Source organism: Jaculus jaculus, chromosome X, assembly GCF_020740685.1.
Source record: "Jaculus jaculus isolate mJacJac1 chromosome X, mJacJac1.mat.Y.cur, whole genome shotgun sequence".
In the NCBI taxonomy this organism is placed as follows: domain Eukaryota; kingdom Metazoa; phylum Chordata; class Mammalia; order Rodentia; family Dipodidae; genus Jaculus; species Jaculus jaculus.
The window spans coordinates 9,416,979-9,444,005 of NC_059125.1; the positions used below are offsets into that span (position 1 = coordinate 9,416,979).

At 40.7% G+C, this 27,027-nt stretch overlaps 1 protein-coding gene across 2 annotated transcripts in view; it reads left to right on the forward strand.

Moving 5' to 3' along the window:
- Cltrn (collectrin, amino acid transport regulator) overlaps positions 1-27,027 on the forward strand; it is a 46,141-nt gene that overhangs the window by 11,619 nt on the left and 7,495 nt on the right. The window contains exons 4-5 of one of the 2 annotated variants that reach the window (XM_004671467.2): positions 11,935-12,048; positions 20,880-21,074. In XM_004671467.2, coding sequence (XP_004671524.2) covers positions 11,935-12,048; positions 20,880-21,074 — 309 coding nt within the window. The remainder of the gene's footprint in view (positions 1-11,934; positions 12,049-20,879; positions 21,075-27,027) is intronic. The other variant, XM_045140873.1, reaches the window with a different exon arrangement.

Here is a 27,027-nt window from a genome sequence, read left to right on the forward strand (position 1 = left end):
TGCTCATCACTCATGCATCATTGTCTCAGCTCCAGTCAGTCCTGCAAGTGGTCTGGCATGTTGTCAGCACTGTGTGAAACCTCTTCCTGTGAGACAAGTTCCTTCTCTGGCTAACATGAGGCTTCAGGTTTCTTCTCCCAGCATGAGATTCCTGGGGAAATTCCAATTCCTTGGAGTCCATTGTTTCAAGAGTCTGATAGTCAAAGGGAGGGGCACAAGTGCCTCTTTTTAGAATATCTTACAAACACACACATTTTTTTTTGGTGTGTGTGTGTGTGCTAGGGATTGAGCCTAATATCTTGTGCAGGTTAAGTGAGTATTCTATCTCAGAGATACATCCTGTACCCAATACATACTTTTAAGAAATGTTTAGAAGCCGGGTGTGGTGGCTCATACCTGTAACCCCAGCATTTGGGAGATTGAGGAAAAATTGCTATAAATTTGAAGCCCACCTGAACTACATAGTAAATTTCAGGCCAGCCTGGGACTACAGTGTGAGACCCTGTCTCTCAAAAGCATACCAAACCAAATCAAAATATCTAATACCAATGCTCAGTAAGTGATTGTTGATTAGTTTGATTCAGTTCAAATTCTGGAGAATTTTCAGTGTGGTAACATTTGGAAGAAAGACTATGAAAACAATCATATTAGTTATATATTTAAAAGAAATAACAATTTTTCATTTTTTAAATAAATGAACTACCGAATTTCTACAGTCATTCATGTTACTTTCTCTTTAGCACTGACATTCTTTCCTTACATTTATGCTTCCTTTTTGTGTTATGTCTCTTAATATTTGTTTCAGAGTAATCTCTCTCCTCCCTCCCTCCTTCCTTCCTTCTTCCTTTATTTCTTATTTTAGTCTCTAATCAATTTATTCTCTACAGAGTCTTGCAGAGAAAAATTACAGAAACAAAGAGCTATTAACCTTATTTCATCCATCCATCCATTCATTTTTCCATCCATTCGTCCATGCATTTCACAATTGCTGAGCACCCAGATGGGCTACTCTTCATGTTTACAGGAGCTTGCAGCACAGGACAGACTGACATCTTGTCCTCATGTGCCACAGATGGCTATTTGAAGGTTCTCCAGATGACTTTGTGGCTGATAAAATATTCTTGCTTCACAGTCCACAAAGTTCCAATCAGGAAGGGAAGGGATTTGAGACTCTTCTCAAAAATACTTTGTACAAGCCACATGAAACCTAGAAACCATTTGCCTTCCCTATGTTCAGGTCTATTCTTACATAGGATATGGAATTCTGTGTGAATTCTGGCATCTTGGGAACCATGGGCTTCCACTTTGGAGTTTAATATTCTTGTGGGTTTGAGATATTGGCCTTGGTTTTTGAGGGTCTCAACATCACTAAACTCCTGTGCTTGACACTATGGGGAGGTTCATTGAATATTAAAGGCCTTTTAGTAAGACCTGTCCCTAACCTCCCCTAACATATTGGCTAATCAAGCTAAGCTCTTAGTAAATATTTATGAGTGAATGAAGTGTGCTCAAATTTTTGGTTATCAAACCAGGGAGCTATGTATCGTGGCCACAAGAAAATTGTGCACCACTCAAACATTTCTTCTTTTACCTTTGTAGTGTGGGAGGGTGTTCCCATGGTAGATATGACATTCAGTGGTCATAGTAGAAGTGAGATAGAAATTGACTAGGAAGTCTAGGTGAATAGGGTCCCCAAAGTGAAGAGATTTTTTTTTTTCTTGGCTAAAGTGGTAAATGTCCTTGATCCCATAAGGGGGGATCTGTTTTTTCCTCATGTCCTTTTCCCCAAAGGAGTCCGCTTTTCCCTTGTAACCTGACATAAAGATGCAAATTCAATTTCAAGATGCCAAGATAACTGGCATAGGAACTAGACTGACCAGTTCACCCCCATCCAGTAAATGGTTATAAAAAGCCCTAAGAGTCACCAGGTAAATTACCTGCTATGGACCCCTCTTTCTTTATATCTTAAGTACAATAATCTAATCCTTCTAAATCTCACCCTCTATGGTCTGTGGATTTCATCCTTTGAATTCACATGACAAGAACCTGGGGCCCACTCAGTAGAAGTTTGGTGTGACCATGAGTACCTGGCACCCTAACTCCTGAGTTAATCCCCAACCAAGGGCTGGAGAGATGGCTTAGCAGTTAAGGCACTTGCTTGTGGAACCTAAGGACCCAGGTTCAATTCCCCACTACCCATGCAAGCCAGATGCACAAGGTGGTGCATGCGTCTGGAGTTTGTTTGCAGTGGTTGAAGGCCCGGGCACCCATTCTCTATGTGTCTCTTCCTCTCTCTCTTTCTCAAATAAATAAATAAAAATATTTTTGAAATATATTAAAACCAAACCCAACCAAGATCTGAGAATAGTCTATCACTCTCAGATGCCCCAACTTCTCGTATCAAAAGCAGCTGTAAAGCAAATAAGATTCTTCAGCCCATTAATTTATCTCCATTTTCATATGCAATCTTTGCTGTGAGTCTATCATCAGATCAGGTGTGTGCTTTTACCCTAGCCTATTTCTGACAATCTGGGTACTTAAGCAAATGGTCTTACTCATTCTTTTTCTTTAAAATATTTTTAATTGATTTATTTGTGAGCAAGAGAGAATGGGCAAGCTAGGGCCTCCAGCCACTGCAAACAAACTCCAGATGCATGTGCCACCTTGTGCATCTGGCTTATGTGGGTCCTGGAGAATCGAACCTGGGTCCTTTGGCTTTGCAGGCAAATGCCTTAACCATTAAGCAATCTTTCCAGCCCTCTTTTTTTTTTTTAAGGTAGGGTTTCACTCTAGCCCAGGCTGACCTGGAATTTGGAATTTACTATGTAGTTCCAGGTTGGCCTTAAAATAACAGCAATCCTCCTACCTCTGCATCCTAAATGCTGGGATTAAAAGCATGTGCCACCATGTCCAGAAGACTTATTCATTATTTTAAAAACATTTTTTATTTTTATTTATTTAGTTGAGAGAGATAGAGGGGGAGATAGAGAGAATGGGCATACCAGGCCCTCCAGCCTCTGCAAATGAACTCCAGATGCATGTGCCACTTTGTGCATCTGGCTTATGTGGGTCCTGGGGAATTGAACCTGGATCCTTTGGCTTTGTAGACAAGTTCCTTAACCACTAAGCCATCTCTTTAGCCCGACTTATTCATTCTTAATTTAACTGCCTATGATCAATAAAAATACAAGTCTATCCATATAATTATATCATTAACCTTTGTAGAGCACTGTATTGTCTTTGTTTGCTTAGATCTTAAAGAAGTCACCACTTTGAGCAGAACCATCATATAAAAAGGGTGTATAGAGTCGGGTGTGGTGGCACATGTCTTTAATCCCTGCATTTAGGAGGCAGAGGTAGGAGGATCGCCATGAGTTTAAGGCCACTCTGAGACTACATAGTGAATTCCAGGCCAGCCTGAGCTAGAGTGAGATCCTGCCTCAAAAAACCAAAAAAAGGGGGTGTTAATATTCTTATGCCTAAGATTAGTCCATGAAGCTAAAATTTTCATCTTTGTATTAATCTGTTTTCTTGTTACTATAATGTAATATCAGAGGACGAGGCAGGCCATCTTATAATAAAGATCGGTGTGTTTTAGATAATGAGTCTGGAGGTCTAAGGTTTAGGGCCAACATCTATTGGTAGCCTTCTTGCTGGAAGTATCCTGAATTGGCGCAGGACATCACATGGCAATAGATGGGGAACATATATGCATGTTGCCTTTGGTCTTTTCCCTCTCCTTATAAAGTCACCAATTTTAATTAAAGGAACTCCCCCTAGTGGTATAATCCCACTCACCCATGGTCAGGTGAAGCTTCCACTCTCTTTAGATCCCACATTGGGGTTAAAATTTTAACAATAGTTTCAGGGAGGACAAACTTCTTAATATCAATCTTGAAGAAATAATGGATATGATGCTTTTAAGACATTAGAATGGTGGGAGTTATTTTTATTAAATATTCATACATAACAGATTTAAAAATTTTTTAGATAACTATTAAAACCATCCTTATAGTAATAGGTATCAGTATTTTGCATTTGAACATAGCTCTCATATTCAAAAGATATACCTGTTATCTTTTTAAGTGAAAATAGTAAGAACTGTTTAGTAAAACGTTAAATACAGCCAGGTGTGGTGGTTCATACCTTTAATCCCAGCACTAGAGGCATAGGTAGAGAATCACCATGAGTTTGAGGCCAATCTGGGACTACAGAGTTCCAGGTCTGCCTGGGATAGAGTGAGACCCTACCTCAAAAAACAAAACAAAACAAACAAACAAAAAACCCAAACAAAACATTAAATAGCTTTTATGTACATATTACTTTTGTTTCCAGGCATTGTTTTCAATAATTGCTTTATACCTACATTTGAATGTATCCATGTGTTTAATTTGGAAAATTTTTAGATTTATAAAAATGTTGTAAATATAATACAAAGAAAAATTCTATAAATATAATATGAACAGGTCTTGTAAACCAATAGTTTTCAATTTGCTACTTTCCCCTCCACCCATGATGCTTTCAAAGGTATTTGGTGTTCACAATTGGAAGGCAGTTGTGCTAACCTCTTAACTACCAATGCCTTAAGGTGTTCACAATTGGATGTGCTACTGGTATCTAATGCTTAAAGGCTAGAGATGCTGCTGTCTATGAAACAATAAGCAGCCTCTACAGTGAATGATTATTGTTTAGGCCAAAATATTAATGATACTGGGGTTGAGAAACCCTGTGCTAGACCCTACCTCTATTGTTCTATATTATCATGCTAAATAACCATGATAGACTTACCAAAAAAAATTAATGTACCTCAGTATTTTTATTTTACCTAGGACATGTTTAGTATGTCCCCAAATTTTTTTCACCAATGACCTTTTTCTACTCCAGAATATACTCCTTATTCTTATCCTTACTCTGTCAGTGTCTGTCTTTTTTGTTTTTCATGACCTTGAAACTGTAGAAGAAATTTAGAAGTTGTTCTTATTTAAGTATGGTAGCAACCCAAACCATAGAGCATATGGCAATGGGTGTATTTTGGGATTACATCTAAGATTGGCAAGTGCTGTGGTATTTAGAGGGTAGGACTGAAAAATAATCAATGTGCTAGATTCAGGATAGTAATGTCTCAGCCAAAATTCCAACAAGACATCTCCATAGACACATTAAGAGCTCAATCCATGCCCAGCAGCCCCAGTAACACATCTATACTGAAATAACATCTCAACTCTAGAAATTGCTAGTTAGTAAGTTTCAAAGTAAAAGTTAAATTTTTAGTTTTAGTCTAGAGACTTTTTTTTTTTTATCTAATACTGATTGTCTCCACTGAAAATGTAAGGCTAATATTTTCAGTAACAATTGAAATCTTTGGAAATCTTTATTATTAAATAGCTGAAATATTTTCATTTTATTTGCAGAGATACTGTGTTAAAGTATGATTTTCTACCCAATGGAAACATTGAATGAGTTAAAAGAACTTGAATTAATGAGGGGCAATAGTATAATTTCATGGTAGTGGAAACAGAGAAGCATATTTGGGGCCAGAAGTATAGATGGAATTGTCTACGCCCCTCCACTGTCTTCTTTGTAGCATTTCTCCCAAGCACATGTAAATAAACATGTTTATATTCTGCTTCCATAGCCCCAGAAAACAAGCTCCATAAGAAAAGGGAGTTTGCTTTGGACTCTTGGATGGGTAATCTTTTATTAAAAAATAATGTAGTCCTAGTTCCAAGATTTCCATCAACATTAATTTGTCATTCAGAGGATATTTTTTAAAAAAATATTTTATTTTTATTTACCTGAGAGAGGGAAAGAGGCAGAGTGAGAGAGAAAGAGAGAAAAAGAGAGAGAGAGAGAGAGAGAATGGGCGCACGAGGGCTTCCAGCCACTGCCAGCAAACTCCAGATTCATGTGCCAACTTGTGCATCTGGCTTACGTGGGTCCTGGGGAATTGAACTGAGGTCCTTTGGCTTTGCAGGCAAGTGTCTTAACTGCTAAGCCATCTCTCCAGCCCAAGAGTATATTTTTAATTGTCACAACTGGAGGCAGTGCTAATGATAGTGAGTAGAGACCAAGTTTGCTATTAAGCATCATCCACTGAATAGGCCAGGACCCCTGTGAATTGTTCTAACCCCACAACAGAACTAGCTGCCCTGATTATACTGAGTTATTTCTTCTCATTAATCTATGGAATAGTATTTCCCAGTAGTATATGTCATATTTACTTTATAATTTCCCCACTTATTAGTAGATATTTATGTTGGTCTAATTCTCTGCTATGATGAACAGTGCAACAAAGGACATCCTCACCAGTATCTCTATTTGTGTGTCTGTGCAGTTTTTGGTAGCTGTACTCTCTCCTAGAAAATACTTCAAATTCTGCTCCAGAGTGGCTTGACCCACTGTATCCCAAATTATTGCCTGGGATTCCAGTTATATGCATCTTGTCAGCACTTGGTATTAGTTAAGCTTAACTTTTTGCCAATTTGAAAAGTCTAGCTCATTTTAAGACAATTTTGTGCTTTCTGATATCATTTTGGTTATTAGTAGGGACAGGTAACAGGGAATATACACAACCCTAGTCTACAGAAAGTTTTAGAAAACTATTTTTATACCCCTCCAACTCCTAAGGTGGAATATTTTTTGGCAAGCATTTCCTTTTGTTCATAGTTACATCTTTGTTACAAAGACACACATTTTAGGAGACTAAGCCTGACTGTTTCTTGCCAGTAGAGGTCAGAGTTGCATTGCTGTTCCTCGCCAATGTAATTTCTTTTTTATACACAATAAAAATTTTTTATTAGTTATGTACACAGTGTGCATACAGTTATATTGGTACCATTGTTAGCCTCTTCCCTGTCCTCTCCCCTCTGAAAGGACCCTCCTTGTTGGGGAATATGGGTCGTGTTTTGTGGGGTTAGCCATCACTTATGGGTAACAGGCAATGTCCCTGTGCATAATGACCCAACCTGTGGCTCTAACAATCTTTCCGCCCCCCTTCCATGAATTTCCCTGAGTCATGTTGGGTTCATTTTAAGTCTACTTCAGTGATGAGGTCTTGGGAGCCTCTGTGTCTCTGGATATCTGGTTTGGTAGGAGTTGAGTGTTCACCATATCTATCTCCTTTACCCTTGTACTGGTACCAGGTTCACCAAGAAAATAGCACTCTTGCTTATTTCCCCAATTACTCTTGGTTTCAGTTGGAGCCCTGTTGAGGTGCAATGGGCTGATTCTCTTGTCAGGATCTGCATCCATGTGAAAAAGAGAAGCAAATTCTCCAATGGAGATTGAAGTCAGCACCAGATAGATGGGATAACCTTTATTATTTTAGAGAAAATTTAATAGGTGTAGGCCCTCTTGTAGCCCATGATTGGTGGGAACTTGATAGTGGAGAGGGGGCTCATTTTTTGATATGGTTCTGACTTGTTTCCCAGCTCCAGTTATGGGTTCTATTCCACTGAGTGGATCAATTAGCCAAACCAACAGCAGTTGGTTACCCACTATTGCTGATGTCTTTGATTTGGCAATGCCTGAAGACATTGTTGGTTATTACAACAGAGGTGGTTATGTTACTGGTGACTGCTTCTCAGAGGCTGAGGATGCTGATTCAACTGCCTAAAGTATAAGATAGCCCCCAACCACAAAGCATGATCTGGTCCCTAGTGTGAACAGTGTCAATTCGACAAAATATGGTGTCTAATCTTTGAAAGAATATGATAACCCCCCACAATATATAAAAATAAAATTTAAAAGATGACAATATAGGGCTAGGACTAGGGTGAGGGATAAGTGGTTAAGAGCACTTGTTGCTTAAACATGAGGGCCAGTCTGTTGGGCTTGCCTCAAAAAAAAAAAAAAAAAAAAACAACAACAACAAAAAACCATCTGGGTGTAATCAGGCAATCAGGTAATCAGGTAATCAGTCTGTAACCCCAGTCCTCCAGAAGTGTAGGTGGGGCTAGCAGACACTGGAGAATCTCAGGGACTAGTTGACTAGCATTGGCAGCTCTGGGTTGAGGAAGAGACCCTGTTGCAGAGAAATATGTGGGTGAGCAATACAGAAGAAGTTCTGTACACAAACGTGAATACACCATACATACTATACCACATACACAGACACAAAAATCTCCAGAGTAATCAAATTTCTTACTACCATTACTCTATAAGCACAAACGTTTAATTACATGAACTGCGTACATTGGGAGTGTGATCCCAGGAAGAAGGCAGGAGTGGGCTGGCAGGGAAAAGCCAGGGTTTAGATTCCAGCAAGATCTCTTTAGCGTGGGCTCCACAGGGTAAGGAGTTGTCTGGGAAGACAGCAGGCCTGCCAGCCCAGGAGGTGGGAAGTGACCTGGTATCCCATTAGTCCTTTGGAGCTAGAGAGTCAGTAGGATGCAGGGCTGAGGCTTGAGTGTGAGGGCCTTCACTCTCAGGAGGCAAGGAGGCCAGCAGGGGGATGCAAGGGAAGGAAGAAATGTCCAAGGCTTTGAGAAGCAATGATTCAGCTTCCTGGCTTTGAGGATCTTCTAGTCTCTGAAGAGATGGTATATCGAGCCTATAGCAGGACTGGCAGCAGTGTGAGAGGGATGAAGGAAGTCTGGATGGTGGATCCTAGATAAGTCTCCTTCTCTGAGAGGTGGAAGCCCTGGAGTGGGATTTTCCCTTTAGCAGCCACTGCCTGGGCTTGAAGTCAGGCCACTCCATTTCTGTTGACAGGTGACTCTGGATTCTGCTTACTTCTCATGGGGCAAGAATGATCAAACCGTAGGTAGCACTGGCACCATGCAAGCCTCTGCATGGCTCCTCTAAATCTGGGAAGCAAGTTTCCTCAGGACTTTTGAGAAGCCCACAGGGAGGCTGCAGTGTGGGGTGAGATAGGAGGACTCTGGAGAAGTCCAGGAGAGGCTGCACCACTGAGATGGGGTTAAAATGGGAGACAAACCCCAAGTCTTGGGTCCTAGTGGTGGAAGGCAGGCCTGGGCCTAACAGACAGCTGGTTTATTATGGTAAAGGGTCACAGAAAGATCCTTCACCCACCCAGACACGTGTCCAGGTGCCTGACTATGTACCTACTTAACGTCTTGCCCATAGTAACTGGGTAGAACATGAGATAGGAGCCTTTGAGTGGGGATCTCCTTTCTCAGCTCTGCACAGAGGTTTCCAGTGAAAGACCATTGTTGAGCCCAACCTCTGACCACTGATCTGTATGGACCAGGCTCATGCCTACTGACGTGAGATCATCATGGTTTCTGAATGACAAGGCACACACGCGACCTTGTTCCTTGTTCCTTGAGACTCCACAGGACAACCTTGTGTCTGCTGACTGGATGCCATGACAGGGTGAAGTGGCAACCATAGGAGTGACCTGTTCTCTGAATGACAAGGGGCACACTCAACCTTCTGCCTTTGGGGAGTGGATGGGCCATTCCAACACCTACTGCCCTGAAGCTGTCATGGGGTGCAGCAGCTGGTAACCTGATGTTGCATGGATAACAAGGGTAGCCCGTCTGTCCTTCCCATTGTTGATCCCATACACTTAGCTCTGGGAAGAAGGGCCTATCTGTTACAGAGACTGAGAAAATAGAGTTTTCAGCTAGTTGTAGACAGGCACTAGCTTTCATCATTATAGGCTCTGAAGATCTTTTATTTATTTATTTATTTATTTATTTGAGAGTGACAGACACAGAGAGAAAGACAGATAGAGGGAGAGAGAGAGAATGAGCGCGCCAGGGCTTCCAGCCTCTGCAAACGAACTCCAGATGCGTGCGCCCCCTTGTGCATCTGGCTAACGTGGGACCTGGGGAACCGAGCCTCGAACCGGGGTCCTTAGGCTTCACAGGCAAGCGCTTAACTGCTAAGCCATCTCTCCAGCCCTCTGATGATCTTTTATGGAAAACATCTACTTTACTCTTTTCAGTAAAGATGATTGATGTTTCATTCTTCAGGGGTGGATATGCATGCCCCCCTTTTTGTTTTTGCAATTTACCTCTTAATGAAATGGCTAAAGCCATTCAGAATTTATCATTTATAGCATTGGTGTGATTGATTTTATGTGGCTGCTCCTATAATTTTTAGCTTTCACACATTCTGGTATATATCATATTTTCTCTGAATTCTAATGTCATTTTCTCTTAACATTTTTTAAAATTTTCTTTTCTTTTCTTTATTTGAGAGAGAAATAGAAAGAGGAAGATAAAGAAAGAGAGAAAGAGAGTGAGAGGAGAGAATGGGTGCACCAGGGCCTTCAGCCACTGTAAATGAACTCCAGATGCATGCGCCACCTTGTGCATCTGGCTTATGTGGGTCCTGGAGAATGGAACCTGGGTCCTTTGGCTTCACAGACAAATGGCTTAACCACTAAGCCCTCTCTTTAAATTTTTATTGGTAATTCACCTAAGAAGAATAGAGTGTGTTGGAAAGCACCATTACTACAAACTGCAATGTCAGTGGCTGCTGGTGATGATAGCTCGTTTGTAGGTCTGTTCAAAGTGATATAAAGGCAACTGTTCTTAAGAATTTTCATCTCAAAAGTAGATGCAGAAGGCATCTCTTGTCCCAGTGCTGGGGTGGAGAGGAACAAAAGTAGAGGTAGGCAGAATATGTATTGACTGAATCAAGAGTAAGTGATCAGTTAGCCAAATCAAGAGCAGTTGGTTCCCTACCATGGCTGTGTGCCACTATTGCACCTGTGTGGGCATCACAACAGGTTATTTGCTGTTTTCCTGGTGAACTGGATACCAGCACAAGGGTGAAGGAGATCAACACAGAGAAAAATCAACTCCTACCAAATCAGAGAGCCAGAGACCCAGAGGCCCCCAACACTTCATCACTGAAGCAGACCAAAAATGAACCCAACATGGCTCAGGGAAATTTTGTGGAAGAGGGGCAGAAAGAATGTCAGAGCTACATGTTGGGTCATGATATGCAGAGACATTTATCTTACCCATAACTGTGGGCTAACTCCACAATGCATGACACATATACCTCAACAAGAAGGGGCCAAGGGGAGGGGGTAGGTCACGGATGAGCCTAATAATGGTACCAAACTGATTGTATTTGCTGAATACAAAACTAATTCATAAAAAATTAAGAAAAAGAGCAAGTGATTGATTCAGTTGGAAGGATACCAGCAAACCTGAAAAGAAAATACCAATGACTGAGACTACATAATGAATTCCAGGTCAGCCTGAGCTACAGTGAGACCCTACCTTGAAAACAAAACAGAACCAAACAAAGAGAAAAGAAAGAAAAAAAAGAAAATACCAATGAATTTTGTCCATAGGGACAACATGTTCGGGAAACAGTCAGCCATGATGTGGTGAAGAATGCCTCATTCCTGCTTCCCCCCACCCCTGCCAAGATCCCTTAAGGAATGATCCTTGAGCATACGATTTTGAAATGAGATTCTCTTCTCTTCTCCCCTCCCCTTCCTCTTCTTTTTTCCTTCCTTCCTTCCTTCCTTCCTTCCTTCCTTCCTTCCTTCCTTCCTTCCTTCCTTTCTTTCTTCCTTCTTCTTTCTTCTTTGCGAGGAGAGAGAGAGAGAGAATAGGCACCCAGGGCCTCCAGCCATACTTGCACCACTTTGTGCATCTGGCTTTACATGGGTACTGGGAAATTGAACCTTAACTACTGAGCCATCACTCCAGCCTGAAATAATAGGATTTTGTTTTGATTTTTTGAGGCACAGTCCCACTTTAACCCAGGCTGACCTGGAATTCATTATGTAGTCTCAGAGTGGCCTCAAACTCTGGGTGATCCTCCTACCTCTGCCTCCTGAGTGTTGGGATTAAAGGTGTGCACCACCACGCCCTACTAAAACATTCTTTCCAGTGGTAGAAATTACGATGGCTTACAAGATGGTAATCACATCTGAATGAACAGCTCTATGCCAATTGTGATGATATTCATATAATGTATTTTTTTTCCTATACTCTGCAGAATTTCCCATGTCCTACTTTGCAATGTAACCCAGAGGGTGTCATTCTGGTTTGTGGTTACAGACCCTTCAAAAAATCATACTCTTCCTGCTGTTGAAGTACAGTCAGCCATAAGGTAACCATCCCTACATATACTTTCTACTGGTCAATCCATTCAGTGATGAATATATCTCTTTTCATAGGTACTGAAGCATTCTGCTCCACACATGACTTACTGATTAAATTGTCAACTATTTCCTTTAGGTTATTTCTATTAGAGATGAATACTTTTCATCCAGGAGCAAGTTGCCTTCAAGGAAACATTTAGCAATGTTTGGACACATTTTTCTTGTTTCAGCTACAGGGAGAAGGGCTACCCACACTGATTTAGTTGAACATCCTACTATGTACACAATAGCTCTCCACATAAAGCATTATTTCACCCCAAATGTCAATTGTGTTGTGGTTCAGAATCACTTTTAAATACTGACCAAGAATATTTCATATTGTCATTTGGCAAAAATCATGTATGACACTGCCATGTGATGCTTCATTACATGCACTCTGGAGCCAGAATGCCTAGGTTTCACCTTTGCTATTTGATTTCTAAAAAATTCTTATTTATTTGCATGTGAATGTATGTATGTATGTATGGGCATGGCGGGGTCTTTTGCCCCTGCAAACGAATGCCAGAGACTTGTGTCACTTTTCGTGCCTGGTTTGGGAATGGAATCTGGGCTGGTAGGCTTTTTCTTTTTTCTTTTTTTTTTCAAGGTGCTGTCTCACTCTAGGCCAGGCTGACCTGGAATTCACTGTGTATTCTCAGGGTGGCCTCGAACTCACGGCGATCCTCCTCTGGTAGGCTTCTCAAGCAAGCACTTTAACCACTGAGCAATCTCTTTTTCTATTTGAAAACAGACAAGTGATTCACCCTCTTTTTGCCTTCCACATCTTTATTATTATTATTGTTATTCACATCATCTTTAAATGTGAGTAATTGTAGTGTAGATCTCTCAGAGTTAATTAAAGAGAAATTAAATGAGTTAATAAGCATAAGCAGTTTGGAGGGATAAGTCATATCAAACAAGTTTTTTATTTTTAATTTTTGGTTTCTCAAGGAAGAGTCTCACTCTAGCCCAGGCTGACCTGGAATTCACTACGTAGACTCAGGGTGGCCTCTAACATCCGGCGATCCCCCTACCTCTGCCTCCCAAGTGCTTGGAATAAAGACATGCGCCACCACACCCGGCTGTGGTTTTATTTTAAAACCAAGAAAAGTCTTCTAATTTTGTGGGGTCTCTTGCCACTGATGCATTCACCACTTTTATTCTTCTGGCTTTATGAAGGCACTGGGGAATTGAACCCAGGCCTTCAGACTTTGCAAGCAAGTGCTTTAAAATACTGAGCCAGCCTGGTGTGGTGGTGCATGCCTGTAATCCCAGCACTCAGGAGGCAGAGGTAGGAGGATCGCTGTGAGCTTGAGGCCACCCTGAGTCTACGTAGTGAATTCCAGGTCAGTCTGAGCTACAGTGAGCCTCTATCTCAAAAAACTAAAATAAAATAAAATACTGAGCCATGCCCCAGGCCCTAATTTCTCGGGTCTCAAAAAACTTATGTTTCAGTCAATATGTACTCTTTTACCTTAAAAAATATACACACCTACACACACACACACATTTCTTTTATTATTAATGTTTTGTTCTTTTGAGGCAGGGTTTCAGTCTAGCTCATGCTGACCTGGAAATCCCTATATAGTCTCAGGGTAGCCTCAAACTCATGGCGATCCTCCTACCTCTGCTTCCTGAGTGCTGGGATTAAAGGCATGCACCACCATGCCTGGGTCACACATTTCTATTGTTTTTTAATTTTGTTTATTATTTATTTATTTATTTGAGAGCAACAGACAGAGGGAGAAAGAGGCAGAGAGAGAGAGAGAGAGAGAGACAGACAGACAGACAGACAGAGAATGGGTGCACCAGGGCCCCAGCCACTGCAAATGAACTCCAGACATGTGTACCCCTTGTGCATCTGGCTAACTTAATATGGACATACTGTATTGGATAGTATTCTCATCCTGTTATCCTCTTTTGTTCCCTTTCCTCCATGACACTGAGGAATCTCCTCTTTCTAGGTAGTTGGTCCTCTATTTTGATGTTTCATTCTTCTTGGCCTTCTCTATACTTCATGTCAAAATATGATGGGATCAGAACAGTCAAGTTCTGACCCACTGTGGGGTCATGCATGCACCAGTTAGTTTATGTTGAAAGGACAGTGTCCCAAAGTACACATTTCTACTCTGTGGCACTTATATTCCCTCCCCCCTTCTCCCCAGTGTTCCTTGAAACTTGGAAGGGATGATAGAAATCTTGTTTAGAGCTGGGTGTCATGGAGCATGCCTTTAATCCTGGAATTTGAAAGACAGAGGTAGGAGGATTGCCATGAGTTTGAGGCCATTCTGAGACTACATAGTGAATTCCAGGTCAGCCTTGGCTAGAGTGAGAGTCTAATTCGAACACCCCCCAAAAAGAAATCTCATTTAGTGCTGAGCTCTTTGCAGCCTATTATTTTCTGCTTTGATGAGTTTTGAGTCTCTTCAGTGTCTACCACCATCTCTGTAGAGAAACTTCTCTGGTTAGCATTGAGAGTGGCACTCATTTCTTTCCACACTTCCTCTTGCAGTGTTTCCTAATCCCTGGTGAGTGTAATGGAGATGACTTATCCAGTGCTGAGCAATGGGCTTTCTTTTCTTTTCATCATCTTGATGAGTCTTGGGTTTCTCTGGTATTCATCACCATGTGTAAAAAGAAAGGTCTCTAACCAAAAATAAAAACAACATTAATCATGGCTGGAGAGGTGGCTTGCAGTTAAGGCACTCCCCTGCGAAGCCTAAGGACCCAGGTTTGATTCCCCAGAACCCATGTGTGGTGGTTTGATTCAGGTGTCACCCATAAACTTAGGTGTTCTGAATGCTACGTTCCCAGCTGATGGAGATTTGGGAATTAATGCCTCCTGGAGGGAGTGTATTGTTGGGGGCAGGCTTATGGGCTTTATAGCCAGTTTTCCCATGCCAGTGTTTGGCACACCCTTCTGTTGCTGTGGTCCATCTTATGTTGGCCAGGGGGTGATGTCCACCTTCTGCCCATGCCATCATTTTCCCCTGCCATCATGGAGCTTCCCATTGAGCCTGTAAGCCAAAATAAAACTCTTTTTCCCAGAAGCTGCTCTTGGTTAGGTGATTTCTACCAGCAATGCGAACCGGACTGCAATAGTAAAGTGGTACCAAGGAGTGGGGTTGCTTCTAGACACCTGACTGTGTGGCTTTGGCCTTTTGGAGCTGATTTTCAAGAGGAATGTGGCAGGATTTGAAACCTTGGCCTAAGAGATGCCTTGCAGTGCTGTAAGTACAGCTTGATAGACTATTCTGGTCTGAGCTGCAAGACCTGATTGCAATAAGAACCATGGACTGTTTGGCTTATGAGGGTGAGAAAGAGCTTTGCCTGGACTGGGCTAGCAGTTTGTGTGAAAAGCTTGCTCTTATGCCCGTGTCCTGAGCAGTTGTGCAGGGTTGCTTTGCGTAGAAATGAACTGGTGTGTGCAGAGGGATATGGCACAGAAAGAAAAATCTTTGGGTGAACTGTTTCCTGTTCAGCTGCAACTGAGAGATTACAACCTTTGAGACTGGGCTAGCTGACCTGCGCTGGGACAAGAAGAATGTAGACTCTTTTGAAGGGGCCTGAGTGCTCAAGGAGTGTCCTGTTCTTCAAAGTCTGCTTTATTCCCCCCTGGATTAACAAATTGGCACCCTACCTGGTATCGTGGAGTATAAGAAATGCTGGAAAGAGGGTCATTGAGTTTGCAACATGGTCTTGGGTTTTGGAAATGGTCATGGGCAGTGTGAAGCAGGTTTGCTGGTTGCCTGCATAGAGACCCCATGGGGCCATGAGGATGAACCGTGGCTTGCAGTGGAGACCCAGTGGAGATGCCTGGACCATGAGATGGCTGCCAAGGAGCTGCCGGGCCCGATGAAGTTTCCCAGGACTGTGAGTAGCCTAGCTGGAGGGGCGGAATTGGAATGCCAGAGACTTGTTGCTGGTTAGAATTATCAGACTTGAAGATTTGTCACTGGCTAGAGTTGCTGGACTTGAAACTACAGAGTTTGATGTTTGCCCTGGGTGTTTTAAATCTTGTATTGGTTGAATGTTTCTTTGCTATGCCCAATGCCATCTATTGCAGTATGAATATTTATTCTGTGCCATTATGGGTTTTTTGAGGTTGTTTTGGTATTATGGCTCAGTTAAAAGACCTTGGACTATGGGAATGTATGAACATCATTGTGATTGATAAAAACTATGGGGACTTTTAAAGTCAGACTGAATGCATTGTATTTTACATCATGTGTGATTATCAGTTTATGGGGGCCAGGGGCGGAATGTGGTGGGTTGATTCAGGTGTCCCCCATAAACTTAGGTGTTCTGAATGCTAGGTTCCCAGCTGATGGAGATTTGGGAATTAACGCCTCCTGGAGGGAGTGTATTGTTGGGGGCGGGCTTATGGGCTTTATAGCCAGTTTTCCCATGCCAGTGTTTGGCACACCCTCCTGTTGCTGTGGTCCATCTTATGTTGGCCAGGGGGTGATGTCCACCTTCTGCTCATGCCATCATTTTCCCCTGCTATCGTGGAGCTTCCCATTGAGCCTGTAAGCCAAAATAAAACTCTTTTTCCCAGAAGCTGCTCTTGGTTAGGTGGTTTCTACCAGCAATGCGAACCGGACTGCAATACCATGTAAGCCAGTTGTACAAGGTGACACATGCACACAAGGTGGCAGATATGTCTGGAGATTGATTGCATTGACTAGAGGCCCTAGCATGCCAATTCTTTCTCTCTTTTAAAAAATAAAATTTTAAAAATTACATTAATCAAAGGGAATAAGCAATACATTAACATCGCCATGTAACCAAAGAAAAAGTGTTAGCTTCCCTCTAGTGCCTAAACCCTTCCAAGCCCTAGGCCTTTACTCTGTTCTCAGTTCCAGACATTAATTCCCTTCCAATGAGCAGGCCTCACATCCAATCAGAGAGCAGTTGATTACCTCCCATAACTTATGTGCCACTATTGCACTCATGGGTATATCTTCCTGCCTGGCTGGTTAAGTCTACACCTTTAAGAATCCACTGGTTATTAAGACTATCCATGACTTTCCTCCCCCAGTAGTTCACATAGCTCATTCTAGCACTGTGGCAGCTAGCTGGTAGGGAAATGGCTTCCATCTCAGTTCCCTGTTTGATTTCTCAGTATCTTGGGACTGCAGCTTATAGTGCCTTCAGCAAGAGTGTTACCATCTCATTTTGGCAGTTAACCAAATGTTTTGATAATTATCTGTATTGTTTTGGGGGCCTCTTGGGCTGCCCTGACCAACAGCTTACTCTGGATTGGTAGGGATATCCCATCTCTGGAACTGGGATTTACCTGCAACAATGTATGGCTTCAGGGTAAAGCTTTCTCCACCTCAGGAAAGTACTTCTGCTCAAACTATCTACTTTTAAAAATATTTTATGTGTGTATGTATGTATGTGAGAGAGAGAGAAAGAGAATGGGTATGCCAGGGCCTCCAGCCACTTCAAACAAAATCCAGATGCATGTGCCACTTTGTACATCTGGCTGTATGTGAGTACTGGGGGATCAAACCTGGGTTCTTAGGCTTTGCAGGCAAATGCCTTACCTGCCAAGCCATCTCTCCAGCCCAAACTATCTCCCTTTAAAAAATAATGTTAGCTGGGCATGGTGGTGCATTCCTTTAATCCCAGCACTAGGGAGGCAGAGGTAGGAAGATCACTGTGAGTTCAAGGCCACCCTGAGACTACATAGTACATTTTAGGCCAGCCTGGTCTATAGTAAGACCCTACCTTGAAAAAAAAAATAGTTACTTACTTAGCCAATGGAGAAGTAGGTTTCTATAGCACTTATTTGTACCATCTTTAGTTTCAGGTGTCTCTTCCCCTCCCCTCCTTCCCTTTCCCTTGTTCCTTCTGCTTGCCTGTCTACTTTCCCTTCCCAAATCCCTCCCCACTTCTTCTCATTCTGAGCTTTGTTCTAGCTTCCTGGCCACTATTACTGACTCTTACTACAACTTTAAAAAAAAGTAATGTAACTATTCCAAGCTAGGATCTGCATAGGAGAGTCATGTGGTGCTTGTCTTTCTGGGCCTTTCTGAGTTATTGCACTTGGTTTATTTTTTCCAGATTCATCTATTTTCCTGTGAATTTCATAATTTTTTTCTATATTAGTGAATAGAATTATATTGTCTATATGTACCACATCTTCATTATCCATTCATCTGTTGATGATCATTTGGACTGATTCAATTTCCTAGCTATTGTGAATAGAGCTGAATGGCTGAGCAAGTATCTCTATAGCAAAGTGTAGAGTCTTTAGGGCACATGGGCAAGAATGGTATAGCTGGATTAGATGGTAGAACTATTTTTAGGTTTTTGAGAAACCTCCATACTGGTTTCCATAGTGGTTGTACTAGTTTACACTCCCATCAATAGTACAGTGAATAAAGGTTCCTCTTTATCCACACCCTCAGTAGTATTTGTTGTCATTTGATTAAAAAATTAAATTTATTTTTATCTGAGATAGAGAGACAAAGAGAGAGATGAGATAGGGGCATGCTAGGGCCTCTGGCTTCTGCAAACAAATTCCAGACACAGATGCCACCTTGTGCATCTGGCTTATGTGGGACCTGGAAAGTTGAACCTATGTCCTTAGGCTTCACAGGCAAGCACCTTAACTGCTAAACTATCTCTCCAGCCAGTCATTTGATTTTTTTATACCATTTTTTTCTTTATTAGTTATTGTATTAGTCAGGTTCTTTAGAGCTTCCTTATATAAAGTCCCCCTCTAAGAGGGGCTGCCTGCTGTGGGGGGAGAGCTCCCTCTGGGGGAAGTACTTCCTCCTTCAATTAATCCCTCCTGAAAGCAATCCCAGGGACCCACCTGAAAGGGATTTCTGAGATTACTAAACAGATCAAATTGACAACACCTTTACCATCACAAGTCAATCCCTTGTCAACTTGACACAAAACCATATCTCCTTATATCATACTTAATTTCCAAATGGAAATAGTAACAAGCTCATAATTCTACCTAACATGGTATAACTGTCCCACATACAACCAGAAATGCAAAATCTTCCCCCAACACAAAGCAAGGTTCCTTGAGGAATGCTTAATCTCTAATATAATATTAGGTCTAATATAAATTTAACAGTTAGCTAATGATATAATTTTAATATTGGTGTAGATATGTACAAACACTCTGTATCAAGGTAGGACAGAAACACTGCAATTACAGTCCTTGTTTCTGTAAGTGGTCACATGGCCTTTGCTAGTATTTGTAACTACTTTCTTCTACTACCCATTCTGTATTTCCTCCACCTTCATCAAGCACCTCAGCAGGTCTTGGTTCTTTACCTGGGGTGGGGGGTGACCCATACCTTCAATCCTGAAGGATCTGGGCCATCTATCACACTACCTCTATTGGGTTGTTGCAGTTGTGCATTGACTTTGATAACAGGGCATAGTAACACTAAGAGATGCCCTAAAGGATCTCCTGCACTCCAGACATACTCTTCCTTACCTCCATTGTGGACATCTGTTGCAGTCAAGTTCACATTGCTGGTAGAAATCACCCAACCAAGAGCAGCTTGAGGGAAAAAAAGAGATTTATTTAGGCTTACAGGCTTGGCGGGGGGGAGCTCCATGATGGCAGGGAAAATGACAGAATGAGCAGAGGGTGGACATCACACACAAAGTGGACAATAGCAACAGAAGAGTGTGCCAAACACTAGCAAGGAGGAGCTGGCTATAATACCCATAAGCCCACCCCCCATAATACACTCCCTCCAGGAGGCATTAATTCCCAAATATGCATCAGCTGGGAACCTAGCATTCAGAACACCTAAGTTTATGGGGGACACCTGAATCAAACCACCATATTTGCTCTTCCACAGAACATTTTATACCTTACAAGGGTTGTGGATATACTAACCTGCCACTTTCTAGAATGTGAACATCTGGGTATTTTTATTGCCTTTGTATCTCTAGGTAGCATCAAGTGCAGCATCTGATACTTGGTAAAGTTTTGGTCAAAGTTTTGGTAAATGTTTATTGAGTTAACCAAGTTGTTGGATTCAAAGTTACTCTTATTTCATGATTTCTTTTCATTACCAGTTTTCTTTATTTCCATCTATATCTCTTACTTTACTTATGGTTTTGTTTTAAGAGGCTGTTGGTATTTATGCAAACCACTATATAGAGTTCTGTCATTCTAATGTAAAAGATGCCTCTTAAGAAACAATATGGGGGGCTGGAGAGATGGCTTAGCAGTTAAGCACTTGTCTGTGAAGCCTAAGGACCCTGATTCGAGGCTCAATTCCCCAGGACCCATGTTAGCCAGATGCACAAGGGGGTGCACGCATATGGAGTTCATTTGCAGTGGCTGGAGGCCCTGGCGCTCCCATTCTCTCCCTCTCTTTGCCTCTGTCTCTCTCTGTTTGTTGCTCTCAAATAAATAAATAAAAATGAACAAAAAATTTTTATAAAAAGAAACAATATGGGGACTGGAGAGATGGCTCAGGGATTAAGGTGATTGCCTGCAAAGCCTAAGGACCCTATTTTTTCATTAAGCCAGATGCAGAAAGTAGCACATGTGTCTGTAGTTTGTTTGCAGTGGCAGGAGACCTTGGGGTGCCTACTCTTCTTGCTCTCTCTCTAAGTAAATAAATAAATCCACAAAATATTATAAACCTAGGTGATAATAAAATTCCTTTAAAAAAGAAATAATTCAGAGAGGGCAGGGTTCAAAGTTCAGGATTTATAATCATAGAGAAACAGCTTTATACTTTGTTTCTAATGTTTTTATTTTCTATCTTATTTCATTTGTGTTTTAATTTTCATTGTCTTCTAGAATGAATAGGAACCGGATCAATAATGCATTCTCTTTGAATGACCATACTCTGGAATTTTTAAAAATTCCTTCCACTTTTGCACCACCCATGGAACCATCTGTGCCTATCTGGATTATTATATTTGGTGTGATATTTTGCATCGTCATAGTTGCAGTTACACTACTGATTTTATCAGGGATTCGGCAACATAGAAGGTAAGATATTTAAGGGAATGATTTAAGGAACATTGCCTGTTTTCTCATGATTTTGAAAAATGCGAGATGGTTTTCCTCTATCTCAAGGTAATGCCTTAAACTTGATAAATTTGATATTTTCAAAATAACTCTTAGGATTCTGTCCTTTTTTGGACATTTTAGAGTCCATTGTCTCTTACTTAATGAAATCCCTATCATTTTTGTCTTCCTCTACTCTACTATACAAATGTGTCATACCCAGACCAATTTGATATCTGTGTTATATCTTTGCAAGCTGGATACACAGAGCTAGAGCAGATGTTATGGGTAGACAGAGATATTCTTAGGTAGTAATCTATGTCCAGATGCTAATAGTTCTACAGATCTTTCAATGCCCACCCTTATTTTTGCTTGTCTTTTCTTGGTCCAGGGCCTTCTTGTTTGAGATGTGTCAGTCTTGCCTCCCATTAATAGATGTTTATCCTTCTAGTGCCTATAATGTGAAGAATATAAGTTCCTTGTATCCTATTGAGTCAACTTTCTGCAACAGAATAAACTGGACAACTAGTTTAAAGTGCAGTTTCATTGGCCACCTCCCAAACTCACAAAATTAGAACCACCAAAGGGGGTGCATTTTAATGTTACCCAGGCTGTTCTAATTCTTTAAGTTTGAGAGCTTTCAATTTAACAACATACATGTAGGGACGCATTTCTTGAGTTCATTTCCTTGGACTCTGGATCTTGCAAACCTTGATGACTAAGTTATTGATATTGTTTCAAAGGGGAATTTCAGACCAGTGAGAGAGGTACTGAGGTTGCAGGAAGGAGAGGAGGCAGAATTTTGTAGTTGTATGAAAGGAAAACACTTTTGTGTCTAAAGGGGAATTTGTTAATTTTTCATGAAACACTTTAGTGCTTCTAACCTGCCTTCTTGATACTGAGAAAAAGAAATTCTGGTAGGTAGGACTCAGAGGTACATGCTTTCCCAAATCACAGGTACATAGTTTTAGACAGGGTCAGTACCCGCCTGACTAAGTCTGTGTTGAATTAAATGCTTCTCCTGATGCTTACCACTCTTCAACTGTTGTACACTAGTTCCTAACAGACAGTAAGCATTTGAAACATTAAGCATTGTAATTGTATATTTTTACAAATGATGAGAGAAATGCTATGAAATAAATGTGACATACATCTTCTTTTTTCTTTTTTGAGGTAGGGTTTCACTCGAGTCCAGGCTGACCTGGAATTCACTATGTAGTCTTAGGGTGGACTCGAACTCATGGTGATCCTTCTACCTCTGCCTCCCGAGCACTGGGATTAAAGGCGTGTGCCACCACACCTGGCTATGTGATGTACATCTTTATGCCTCAAATGAAACCCAAAGATTGGATTAAATTGTACTTCCTTGATTTTCCTGACCACCTTACATGGCATATAATGGCAAGAAATTTGTTACAAGGTGTTTTTTTTTTTTTTTTTTTTTTTTTACAATAGTAAAACACATTCTCTTGCAATACTGGAATACCTATGTTTAATATTTCAAAGTTTTATTTTCATTTAGAGATGTCATGATGCTGTGGTTTCATCTTCTTGACTCTAAATTTCCTCACTTGTACAATATTATGTAGAAGTTAAAAGAATGGATTCTGGAGATAAACTGCTTAGATTCAAAGTATTGATCTTTTAGATTCTGCACTTGTATATAACCCATTAGCTGTTTGCAAGTGTAAACACTGAGCCAGGGAAACAGAGTTGGAGAGAATATGTCTAGCAGTCCTAGATGCAAGCTGGCTAAATTTACATTTACTATTTGTGCATAGATAACTTTTCTCAAGTGATAGGAAAGTATACTAGGAATACTTAACTTGATAGGGTAAAAGGGTGTGTACAGGAGAGTGCTTAGAGTCCAACTGGCATATAGTGAATGTGCATGTTGCCATTTGCTGGTCTTTAAGCTAGTTTGTGATGGGATCAGCTATCTCCCTCTAAATAGATTCTGCAGTAATATAATAATTGGCTGCATAGCATCATAATCTGTTGCCTAGGAGATGCAAGGCTGTTGTTACAATGCTGCCTTCACAATTTCATTTCACATCCAAACTAGGAAAGCAGATGGACAAATCTTTTGTGTAAAGCTGGAAAGCATCAATAATTAGCAAATACAGTCACAATAATTATGATAACCTCCTGGAGATAAATTATTTGTTGTGTTTTAAGTTCAATACAACCTGTGGTAAATTTTTCATGGGCAAATTATTGCTTCAGAGATGAAGAGAGAGGGTACAGTTTAAAGTGAGGAGAATTTTGATAAATGCTTTTTGAAAACCCTTTATGTATTAAAAAAAACCCTTTATGTATTTTAAAAACCCTTTATATATTTGCATTTTTTTAAAGACAGGGCTCATATAGCCCAGGGTGCCTTGAACTCATGATCTTCCTGCCTCAGCCTCCCATGTATGTAACATCATACCTATCCTGAAAACCCTTTGTTAATCACAGAGAAACTTTAGTTTTTATATCACCTTCAGTTTTGAGGAATACATGTTGAAGAAATATTTAATAATCCATCTATAAATAGATATTAATGAACATAACTAGGCCTAGAGGGACTATCTGTTCATCAAGTCACTATTCTTCTTTGGAGAAGAGGGCTAGAGTCATCTAAATGGGTACATAGTAAACTTACTATTGAGGAAATGCAAAGCTTAACAGTTCTCTTAGTTTTGTCAATAGCAGTATTATGCCAATTATTCAGAGTAGTTGGATGGGGTAGACTGGAGTCCAAATTTGATAAGCTCAAATACCAACTGTACCACTTACATACATGAACTTCATTAAGTCATCTGGTTTCCATGGCTCTCAGTATTCCCATCAGTAAGGAAGTAATATTGTACAGGGTCTTCATGACAAAAATGAACATGCAGTACTTAAGATGGTAAGGTAGCTATTATTATTATTCAAATAAACTTAACTAATTGCTGTGACTACAAGGCGCTAGAAAAGGACATGTTTTCCCCCATCTAACTACTACCATCATTCTGTGGGAAAATCTCCAGTACACTGACTCATTGCTCAGGATTATTTTTAATTACTTATTTGAGAGAGAGAGACAGAGAGACAGACAGAGAGAGAGAGAGAGAGAGAGAGAGAGAGAGAGAGAGAGAGAGAGAAAGGAAAGAGAGAATGGGGCAATGGCAGGACCTCTAGTCACTGCAAAGAAATTCCAGATCATGTACCACCTTGTGCATCTGGCTTATGTGGGTCCTGGGAAATCAAACCTGGGCCCTTTGGCTTTGCAGGCAAGTGCCTTAACTGTGGAGCCATCACTTCAGCCCTCATTGCTCAGGATTTTATTAGTTAATAAGCATCTATTTTATTTTCTTATGGTATAGTTGACAGATAAAATAATGCATATTTGTGGTATACAAGATAATGTTTTAATATGTACACATTCTGACGTGGTCAAATCAAGGTAATGAACATATATAACATCTCAAATATTGCTTTCTGCGGTGAAAACCATTAGGTGTACTGTCTTAGAAAAATTTCAAGTACACATCATTATTAGCTATAGTCTTGTTTTACTCATACACTGAAAGTTAGTTTGATTGCATACTTTGTGAACAATGCTGCATTGAATCAGGAGTGTTGACCAGCATACTGGTCTTAATTCCTATATATGCCTAGAAGTGGGGCTGCTGGATCATAGTATTCTTTTTAATCTTTTGATGAACTTTCATGATATTTTCCATAATGACTATACTAATTCACAACCTGATCAACAATGTATGAATATTTTCTTTTCTCTATATCCTGGCCAAAACTTGCTATCTTTCTTCTTTCAGGTAATAGTCATTCTAATACAAGTGGTTCCTCATTGGGGTTTTATTTGTAGTCTATAACATATCTGAACATTTTTTTTTAAATATTTTTGTTTGTTTTTATTTATTTGAGAGTGACAGAGAGAGAAAGAGGCAGAGAGAGAGAGAGAGAGAGAGAGAGAGAGAGAGAGAGAGAGAATGGGCGCGCCAGGGCCTCCAGCCACTGCAAACGAACTCCAGATGAGTGCGCCCCCTTTTGCATCTGGCTAACGTGGGTCCTGGGGAATCGAGCCTCGAACCGGGGTCCTTAGGCTTCATAGGTAAGGGCTTAACCCCTAAGCCATATCTCCAGTCCCTGAACATTTTTTTTTAAAGAATGAAATAAATTTTATTTTGCTTGTCAAATTTCAGCACATAGAAAAAATTCAGTTTATTAAAGCCTCAAAAAATAGTCCAAGTGATAATAAGCATTGTAGTAGTATAAGTTTTACATCAGATATTTTTTTGTATTAGTATTTGTCCATTTATTCATGTCAGACACTCCATCCCCATTGAGGACATATGCCACTTTGTGTGTCTGCCTTTACATGGGCACTGCAAAATTAAACCCAGGCCATCAAGTGTCACAAGCAAATGCTTTAGCCGCTTAGCAATCTATCCAGTCCTAGTGAATATGAATATATATATATATATATATATATATATATATATATATATATATAAAATTAGTTTTCTATTCTGCAAGTACAGGCAGTTTGGTACCATTATTAGGCTCATCCGTGACCTACCCCCTCCCCATTGGCCCCTCCTTGTTGAGGTATATGGGTCGTGCATTGTGGAGTTAGCCCACAGTTATTGGTACAATAAATGTCTCTGTATATCATGACCCAACATGTGGCTCTGACATTCTTTCCGCCCTCTCTTCCACAAAATTTCCCTGAGCCATGTTGGGTTCATTTTTGGTCTGCTTCAGTGATGAGGTGTTGGGGGCCTCTGGGGCTCTGGCTCTCTGATTTGGTAGGCGTTGATTTTTTTCTGTGTTGGTCTCCTTCCCCTTTGTGCTGGTATTCGGTTCATCAGGAAAACAGCACCCTTGCTTGTTTCACCAATTTTCCTTAGTTTCAGCTGGGGCCCTTTTGAGGTATGATGGGGTGGCTCTCTCCTTAGGATCAGCATCTATCTGAAAAAGAGAAGCAGATTCTCCAATGGAGAGTAAGTTAGCACCAGGACAAATGAGATAGCCCTTACTTTTTTTTTTATAGAGAATTTAATAGGTGTAGGCCCTCTTGTAGCCCATGACTGATGGTAGCTTGATATTGGAGGGTGGTCTTATGTTTGGATATGGTTCTGACTTGTTTCCCAGCTCCAGTTATGAGTCTCTTACCACTGAGGGGATCAGTTAGCTGAATCAAGAGCAGTTGGTTCCCCACCATGGCTGTGTGCCACTATTGCACTTGTGTGGGCATCACACCAGGTTATTTGCTGCTAAGTAGGTTGGACCATGAGTTGCTTGGACAGATATTGGTCGTTTCCCCCAGTCGCCCATGTAGCACCTTCTGGCACTAGACGTGCTGACTGGGGACTGACTCTCTCCAGGCTTCCAGCCATGCCATTCCATTTTACGTATCAGCTGCATATGGTGTCTTCAGCAATAGGGTCTTACTACTAACCTTTGGTGGGTCATCAAGTTCTCTGACAGAAATCTGTCATTCTTTTAGAAAACCTTGTAGGTTTCTTTGATCAAAAGCTCAACATTGTCATATGCATAGAAGACATTTGTATGTCTTCTTTAGAAAATTGCCTATTGTTTTTTTTTTTCATTTTTAATTGGGTTTTCTTGCTATTTAGTTGATGAGTTCATTTTTGGACATTGTTGGATATTAATCCCTAGCAGATGTATGGTTTGTGGATATTTTCTCTCATCCCATATTATTTCTTAACTCTCTTTATTCCCATTCTCTAAAATGTTCTCTGATTTGTAGCATTTGCTAATTTCCTTTCAAGCCTGAAACATTTCAAATATTTGACAGACAGTCCTTAGAAGCCTGTACAAGTCAGCACTAGCACACCATTACATCTGACAACTCCTTTGAAAATAATGTGAGGAGGTTGTTTCTCTATTACTATGTAGTTGAGAATAGCAGTTTGTGGAA